The 9,554-nt window shown below is 39.4% G+C and overlaps 1 protein-coding gene across 1 annotated transcript in view; it reads left to right on the top strand.

The window, feature by feature from the left end:
* Nucleotides 1–9,554, top strand: part of LOC102853706 (syntaxin-8-like) — a 288,802-nt gene that overhangs the window by 28,594 nt on the left and 250,654 nt on the right. The window contains exon 3 of the mRNA XM_006900521.1: nt 1,241–1,335. Within this exon, the coding sequence (XP_006900583.1) occupies nt 1,241–1,335 (95 nt within the window). The remainder of the gene's footprint in view (nt 1–1,240; nt 1,336–9,554) is intronic.

Here is a 9,554-nt window from a genome sequence, read left to right on the forward strand (position 1 = left end):
CATAGACTATTATGGAGATTGATTTTGGAATTTAGATGCACTGTTATTAATTGTGCTTAGCCGTACATGTTCATATCCTTGAAGATGTATCGTGGAAGTGTTGCTATGGCTACATTTTTAATGTTAATAAATTTATATTTGCGTAATAATTTTTTTTTAGTAATCATTTTTAGAGGCTCTACTTGCTTTCATTTCATGAATTCTTTTGGTCTTTGAGTCCACAGATGCCTGTTGTGGGCATATTGTGTTTTTATTTGTGCTTGCTGTACTCTTTACACCTTGATCTAGGGCATTTTATGGTTCCCAAAGATATTAGGATGTTTCAGGATAGGGCTGGGTGGTGTGTGCGTTCTGTTCTCTCTTAGAGGGTAGTCCCTGCTTCTACTGCAGTTGTAGAATTGCTGCTTTTAATAAAAGAACTAAACCTTTGATATTCCATCTTTATGAAATGATGTCTTGTCTCTCTGATTTTATGCATGGTTGATTATGCTTTATTTTTTCCTGTTTCTCATTTTCTGAGAGTCTCCCTTACCCTTGGATATAACGTTTAAAGTCTCAAGCAAAAATTCCTTCTAAGTTTGTAGAATGGTTGGAGAAAATTTACCCACTCCTGGAGAAAGAAGTCACATGTGATTCACCTTCCTCTTGTAATAAAAAGCCACATTGCTGTGACACTTTTCAATAGGCTATAAATACGCCAGTGGGTTTAGAGAAAAGATCAGCAGAGCATGGGGCTGGAAGCTGAGCATTTGAAGCGTAGTAGAGGGAACTATGGGTGAGAGAAGACGTGGGCACACAATTGTAGAGATAAAAATAGTTTGAATACTGGAGTCTAGAAAGAGGATGAAACTTTTCCTGCATACCTCTGAGGTAGAAAATAGCACAGAATAGAAACTCAAGGGACAGAATTCACCCTTTTTTTGAGGGCAAGCTGACAGAGAATAGTGTTAGAGAATAGAACTTGAAAACATGTTTCCAGTCACTGGAGGGATTCATGGATGAGTGGTTTGCCACTTGGTCAGGCTGTAGAATGGGTCCAGCTATTAGGTAAGTGGCTGGGCCAGGTGTCTGTTAAGATTTTGTGCAGCCCTGAGTTTCTGTCATTTGGAAGAGATCTAACCATCTCTTCTGACCCTTCCTTGGTAGCATCTTAGGATGCAAAGCACAGTGTACTTGACATTATTTGAGAGACTGTCCTCGTCTGGACTGGCATACTTAGGATGTGTTCTTTTCTTTTCAGCTTACCGTGACAATCAGAGCTTTGTTGCAGAATCTGAAGGAAAAGATCGCCCTTTTGAAGGACTTATTGCTAAGAGCTGTGTCAACACATCAGATGTATCCATGTAAACATTTTCACCTCTTTCTCTGGCGTGGGAGGAAAAGCAGTCTTCTTTTAAGATGGGGAGGAATCTGGGCCACCCAGATTTTTTCCACAGCTTGAGGAAGACTTCGTTTCCAAAATATTGCCTATAATCTTGATTTCTATTTTCAGAGTCTGTTACATGTTTTACAGTGAATATGCTGGCAAAGCAAGACTTAGTGAAGACATTCATTTATTTGGGTGTAGGCTGAACAGGCAGAAAGCTGATGCCTTCTGTCAGTGCTGTGTTCATGCAGGGCCCTCCAGGGCTCCCTGTCTAGACGGCCTTGTAAATGCTGAGCTGCTCGCCAGCAGGGAAACTTCCATCACCATCCTGAGCTGTGATTCTGCTCCTGAAGTTTCCAGAGGTTTTAATGGTACATACTCTTCTTGGTGAAGCCAATGCCAGAAGAAACCATACATCCCTTTTTGTTTATTTTTGTTTATGTAGATTATTGGGGTGTGACTTGTTTGTCATTATTTAGAAGTGCTGACTCTGCTCCTGTGTTGCCAAGGAGCCTGGCTTGAAGCAAGTCATATTGTTATATTAACTTCCCACCAACACTGTCAAGTACCGTATTTTTATGAAAAGAACATGTGCATTATGTGGATTCTGAAACCATGCAGTCTTCTCATGTGTTAGATATGCTCTGTATGTCGTTGACATGTATGTGTCAGATGCAAAACGTGCTATTGACAAACTACCAACTTAGGAAGAATTACATGTGACTTATTATCTAAATTGAGACTTTAATGCTGATTTTATATGAGTTTGAAAACTGACTTCAAACTGGTCCTCTTTTATTAGTGCATTAAATTGCCAGGGGTCTGTGCTATGGACCTAAAATTTAGCTATCTCAGAACATGGTTACTGCCTGGTTTTAAATATGGAAAAATGTAATATATAAATTTTTAGGTAATATAGTAGGAAATGTTTAAAAACATAATTTCCTCCAAGTGTCAGCTCTTTATGACACCAGGGAAATTGATTGAGATTAGTTGTGTGATTTTACAAATAGTCTATTATTAGCCTGCTAATGTTTCCAAAAAAAGCATAATTTCAGTAAATAATTGGGGTCTTACTTTTTAGCACAATTGGGATGTTCTGATGCATTCAGTTTTTAACTAACCCCCACTGGTTCCTGCACGGTCTATTAAGTAGAGTTTTTTTTTACTAAAATCAGCACGTCTTAATATGTGAACCTCAGATAGTTTCAGATGGGCAGATGTATTTTATCCATGTCAGTACTAAGCATAGATATTAGTCTGTGAGGTCAAGGTGAATAAACTCATTGACCCTCTATGAGGTGGATTGATTCAGTGGCTGGGGTAATCGGGATGGGTGTGTCAGAAGCAGTGAGATTGGCACAGGATAGAGCAGGGTTTAGGGCTGTTGTACTTAGGGTTGCTATGAGTTGCAAGTGACTTGGTGGCACATAACAACAACAACAACAACAGTTACCTAAAGCACATGTACTTAATAAGTGCTTAAGCATTTTTTCACAGTGTGATAGAGATAACTGTTTATTTCTAATTTCCATTAAGGTAACTGGATAAATGTGATAAACTATATATAAAGATATATAGGCACACACATTTCAGTTTAACTTTGTTTTTGTCAGGATCTCAGAATTGCTCCTTTAATTTGCTGACTTGCATACTAACACACTGAAAACACAGGATAGAAGTTATTAAATACATGAAGAAAATATTTAGGGACTTTGTGGATGATTCAGAATTTATGATGAGACACTAAAAACTCAACTGAAATTTAACAGTTCTATTTCAAATCCTACCCATTTTCTTGTCATGACCGAATGGTTGGGTTTATGCCTGCTCTAAGTGCAGTCAGTAGTAAGGGATGGAATTTAGATAATCCACCACATGGGGGTGCTCATTAACCTTTTTTTAGTTGAAATGAGTGGAGGATGTAGCCTCTATATTATGAGAGTTGTATTTTAATTCTCCATTTATTCCTGTTTACCTTCTCTTCCTCACATCTCCTTCCTCATTGCAAATATTTTTAAGGATTTTAAAGGGAACTGTCATTCCTGATTTAAGAGATATTAGATAGCTACTTACTGGTTCTCATAACCATATCATATTAATTTGTAATGGTAGTTCTTCTCTTTCATCAAAAAGACATTGAGGCTAAGGGTGACTTTGCACCTCACATCATGGATGGTTTTGGAAATCAAACCCAGCATCCTAGCAGGGGAGTTTTTACCCTGAGGAGAGGGTTGTTTGAGAAGCTGGGTCATTTATCCAGGGCCTAACATCTGGGAAATGGAAGAGCCAGGATTCATCACTGGCTTATCTGAACTAAAAGCCAATTTTTCAAGAACTGAATCCTACTTTAGCACATCAACAAGAAACTGCCAGAAATTGAAGCGAGATTCAGAAGAGGCTGTGCAACAAAGGATATTGTTGCTGATGTTAGGTGGATCTTGGTTGAAAGTAGAGAATACCAGAAAGATGTTTGCTTGTGTTTTATTGACTATGCAAAAGTATTACAACTGTTTAGACCATAATAAATAATGTATAACATTGAGAAGAATGGGAATTCCAGAACACTACAAAGGGAATCCTGATGGTTTTAAATCAAGGAGATATACACATCAGGGTTGCATGATTTCACTGTGCCTATTTAATCTGTGTGCTGAGAAAATAATTTAAGCATCTGGTATGTATGAACAAGAATTCCTCAGGATTGGAGGAAGACTCATCACCAACCTTTGATTTGCAAATAGCACAACTTTGTTTGCTGAAAGTGAAGATAACTTGAAATACTTACTGAAGAAGAGAACAGACTACAGCCTTCACTGTGGATTACACTTTAACATCATAATAACAAAAATCCACACGAACTGGTCCAATAAGCAATACGGTGGTAAATGGAGAAAAGATTAAAATTGACAAGAATTTAATTTTACTTGGATCCACAGTCAATATACTTGGAAGCAGCCACGAAGAAATCAAAGGATATATTGCATTGGACAAATGCACTTAATGTGAAAGAGCAAGAATGTCATTCTAAAGACCTGGGTGTGCCTGAGCCAAGCCACAACATTTTTCATTTGCTTCAAATGCATGTGAAAGTGGGACAATGAATAAGAAAGATAAAAGATGAATAGATGCCTTTGAGTTCTGGTGTTGGCAAAGAACTGAATCCTCATGGACTGCCAAAAGAACAAACAAGTTTGTCTTGGAAGAATTGCAGCAGAGTGTTTCTTAGAGGCAAGGATGAGACTTTGTTTCACATAGTTTGTACATGTTGTCAGGCGTGGACAGTCCCTGGAATAGAACATCATACTTGCGAAAGTGGAGGGTCTGCACTAGAGAGGATTATCCTCAATAAGATGGATTGACACAGTGACTGCAAAAATGGGTTTAAGCAGAGCAAAAATTGTAAGGGTATGGGATCAGGCAGGCATTCATTGTGTTATACATATGGCTGCTATGTTGTTGTTAGGTGCGATCAAGTTGAGTACAACCCATAGTGACCCTATGAACAACAAATCTGAATCCTATCCTGTCCTATCCTATCTTATCCCTATCCTATCCTATCCTATCCTATCCTATCCTTATCCTGTCCTATCCTAGCCTAGCCTAGCCTGTCCTGTCCTGTCCTACCCTACCCTACCCTACCCTACCCTACCCTTATCCTATCCTTATCCTATCCGAATCCTATCCTATCCCATCCCATCCCCACAATCTGACACACGAAAGCCCTTTGCTGCAGTTACTATATCAATCCATCTGGTTGAGGCTTTTCCTCTCTTTCACCAGCCCTCCACCTTTCCAGTCATGATGTCCATCTGCAAGGACTAGCCATTCATGCCCAAAATATGTGAGATGAAGTGTTGTCATCTTTGCCTCCAAGGAGATAAAGAAAGGTACCTACCAAGGAAGGTACTCTGGCTGTCCCTTCTCCAAGACACACCTGTTGTTCTTTTGGTAGTCCATGAGATATTCAGTACTCTTCTCCAATACCACGGTTCAAAGGCATCAATTCTTCTTCTCTTATCCTTATTTACTGTCAAGCTCTTAGATAGATAGCAAGTATTGAAATGATCATGGCCTGAATTAGGCAACACGCTAGTCCTCATACAGACATCATTGCTTGTCGATAATTTGGAGAGGTCCCTGACAGCAGACTTTCCCAATGGAATATGTCTCTTGAACTTCTGACTGTTTCTTATCAAGGGTGTGGATGGTGGATCCAAACAAGATGAAGTCATTGGCAGTTTCAGTCTTTTCACCACCTGTTAAAATGTTGCCTGTTGGTCTTGAGGAACCAATTTGACAGCACCTAAGAACAACTGAAATAATATATAGCCACTGTCACCTAGTATGTCCTCAGTTAGAATCCCTATTAATTAGGAGGTCACTGTAGCACCAAAACAAATCCTATTTATAAATGCAAATTCTCCAGAATCTTCTTAACCACCAGAAAGATTAAACAGTGTTTAGTATTCATTGTTTTAAAAAGATTTCATCAGTATGTGTTAAGGATATTCTAATGCTTAGGAAACATCTTACCCATAGTCAATATAATGGCTTTTTAAAGTATAACGAATGTTAGTGACTTCTAAGAATGTGACTATAGGAATACCACATGCCCTTTCTGTGCCAGGTAGTTGAACAGTTTTGATGCTGTTCTTACTAATTTGTTCCTTTCAGCATCCATGGGCTTTCCCAAGAGTTGCCAGAAAGACAAGTCTTGTGAAAATGCAATGTACAATTAAGTTCATGGAATTTAGACATTTTCTGAAAGTGCCATTTTCTAGCGGCAAGAATACATGTGAAATGTAGATGAAAGTTCTGTGCTCCTGTCTGAGTTTGCTTACAATTGCTAAACCAAAGTCCTGCAGCCAGAGTTTTAAATTGCTAGGAATTGTTAACTTTCCTCCGCAGTGTTCCTGTGAGATGTAATTCCAGTTGCCTTGACAGTTGAGGAAAGGTGTGCACTGCAGGAGGCTGTGTGTGAAATGTCAGGTAGGGCCAAAAGTATTCTTAGAATTGCCTTTAAGTGAAGCCTGTCTTTTTGTTGAGGTTTGATAGGCAGTACTTTTCATGCTTTAAAAGGAATGGGGGGGGGGAAATCTCTTTTCAAAGGGGCTTCAGTGTCAAGTGGTATTTTAGGGGGTTGGGAGGAAGATGGTAGGAATACTTTTTAAAAATCAGCTTTTCTTCACTTGATATTTTAGAGCAGAAAGATAGATAGGTAGATAGGTAAATAGATATAAACGAAAGGCAATTTATAATCTAGATGTGGAGAGAGGCCAATTCAATAGATGTTAGAGATAGCTTCTGTTTGCAGTCAAGGTGAAGTGTTCTTAGACTCTGCACCTGCTCATGACACAGTTTTCACTAAGAAAGCCCTGCCAAACCCAATTCTGATTCATAATGACCTTCCACTGGGCTTCCAAGGCTATACATCTATAGAAGACTGCCCGCCTTTCTACTGAGCAGCAGCTGATAGATTTGAACCATTGACCTTTAGGTTAGCAGCTCCATATACTATCCATTTTGCCATTAGCCTTTTCCCCTTTATCTGATTCGGACTTTTAGTGGTCTAATAGGGTAAAGGAGAACTGTAGAATCTCCTGGGATTTCCAAGGCTATAAATCTTTGTGGAAGCAAATCACCCCATCTTTCTCCTGTGGCAATGCTGGCAGGTTTGAACTGCTGTGCTTGAAGTCAGAGCTGAGTTAGAGCTTTAAGTGTCATACCACCAGGGTTCTTTGGTGCTGAATATTATGAGGAAAAATAAGGATAATATCGTGTTCATAGCAGTATAGATTTTCTGATTGATACTGTTATACAATTCTTTTAGTGCTAAAAATTACCTATTCACTATGACGTTGTTGTTGTTAGAGGCCGTCGAGTTTTAGATGACTCATAGTGACCCTATGAACGAAAGGCCTGAGCACTGTTCATACGTAGAGTTTCCGGAGGCAAGCCATTTCAAAAGTGGATGCCGCTCCTGCTTCCAGGCTTGTTTTAGTCGGGAAGCTCCAGCCAACACTGTCCACCATAGGTAACCATTACCACGTTTGGCACATCAGTGTCCCAGTTGCATCACAGCAACCACCCGTTACCTCTGTACAGCAATGCACAGACCAGTGCTATACCACCTAGAAGAATGTTTGACAGGAAAACAATTTAAACCCGGCCTGAGGGCCGCAGATTAAAATCACCCACCTTCGGCTTGGTAGCATAACTTTCTGTCCACTAAGCTAATGTAGCTCTCTCTGTGTCGTCATTGTTATTGTTGTTAGGTGTCGTCGAGTCATAGACGACTCATAGCGACCCTATGAACGAAAGGCCTGAGCACTATTCGTACATAGAGTTTCCGGAGGCAAGCCATTTCAGAAGTTGATGCCGTTCCTGCTTCCATGCTTGTTTTATTCACTATAATAGTAAAAGTAAATGGTTGTTTTGTTTGTTGTTGTTTTGAACACCCACACATGGCAAAATATATTGTGGGTAACTGCATAAAACCAGCTGTTGCCAAATTGATTTCTACTTGTCACAGCCCCGTGTGTGTCATTTATTGTGCTGTGTACTGTGTAGTCAGAACTGACTCCTAGCACACCCTCCAGCAGATTTTTTTCAGAGGCAATTAATTGTGTGAGAGACTGCCCATCTTTCTCTCACAGAGCGGCTTGCCGATATGAACTGCATGCCTTTGGGTTGACAGTACAGTTCCTTACCATCAAACCAGCAGAGCTCCCTGTGTGTGTCAGAGTGGAACCGTATTCCTTAGAGGTTGTCTCTCTTTTGAGTATTGATACTTAAAAAAAAAAACTTATTGAAACATTCATAACACATTTAACAATTTCCACAGGTTTTTGGTGATTTCTTTTGGGAGACAGTGTATCTCCAGAACCGTTTTATGAAGTGCCTCAAAGAATGGACTTAAACTGCCATCTTTTTATTAGCAGCAAAGTGTTTTAATCATCTGTACAATGCAGAGGTTCCTGATTCTGCATAAATCTCCCATATTTGTTTGGGGATAGTACTTTTTCATGACATTTCAAGTCTGGGCTAGAATAGCCAGCCTTGGAACCAGATGGAACTGAAATTGAGTGTTTGCTGTGCTGCATGTTCACAGAGAAGAAGCTATTTAGTCTTTCTGCACTAATTTCGTTGTCTTTAAATATAGAAATAATCATACTTACTTTGCTACATTATTGTGAAAGTTGGAGAGAAATATACATACAGGCATCTCAGAGCTGGTCCCCATAACGGTAGTGTTCAGAAAGAGTTGGTTGCTGAGATTTACTGACAGTGCCGCCTTGGATTGTAAGTTTTCTAGGCCTCAGATTTCTTGTTTGTAAAATAGAGAAAATGAAAGTACCCTTAGATCATTGGATTGTTCTAAGGATTAAATATATACATCAAAGGGGCTTGGCATATGGTAAGGCCTCCTTGAGGGTTGACTTCTGTTATTATAATTATTGTAAAAATTGCAGCTGTCACTGAGAACTTATAGGTCGGCACTCTTGTTGGTGCTGAAAATATAATTATAACCCTAGTCCTTCCTTCATGGAGTTTAATCATATAAGGAGTTGTGTTGAAATACATAGACAATGATGACATTAAAATAATAATTTTGAAATGTAAAATATAAAGACAAGGCCTAGGATATAATAGCTGTACAGTACAGTTTGTTGACTTAAATAAAAGGGGGAGGGGGAAGAAGGTCTCCTATACTTTTATTGTTGGTTTAATGTACTATGGAGTCTGTAAATTGCAAGGGAGGAGATTACCCATCTTTCCCCCATAGAGCAGCTCCCCCATAGAGCAGCTTGTAGACTCGAACTGTCAGAGAGACACTGCCTTTGGATTGACTAGCAGTGCAACTCCATACTGCTAGGCCAATGGAGCTCCCTCCTGAACCTCAGAACCTTAAACTATCTCCTTATAGTTTTTCCTTTACAGCATTTAGAAGTGGCTGCTGCTTTCTTGAGATTGAGTCCCTCACTGAAATAAGACTGTCTTAAATTAAATCCTTAAGTCTTTTACCAAATAGAAAATCCAAGGTGGTGGAAGAGGGATGGCATCCTTTGGGTACAGCAGCATCTTCACATCACTGTATCTTGAATTTAGAGTGCCTACCAGGTTATAATTGACCCCTTCTAAACCCAGCCTGGACTTCCAGCAGTTCTCTGCTGATGTGCTATTC

This window comes from Elephantulus edwardii, unplaced genomic scaffold (assembly GCF_000299155.1).
Source record: "Elephantulus edwardii isolate Elephantulus edwardi_28Jun2011 unplaced genomic scaffold, EleEdw1.0 scaffold00286, whole genome shotgun sequence".
Lineage (NCBI taxonomy): Eukaryota > Metazoa > Chordata > Mammalia > Macroscelidea > Macroscelididae > Elephantulus > Elephantulus edwardii.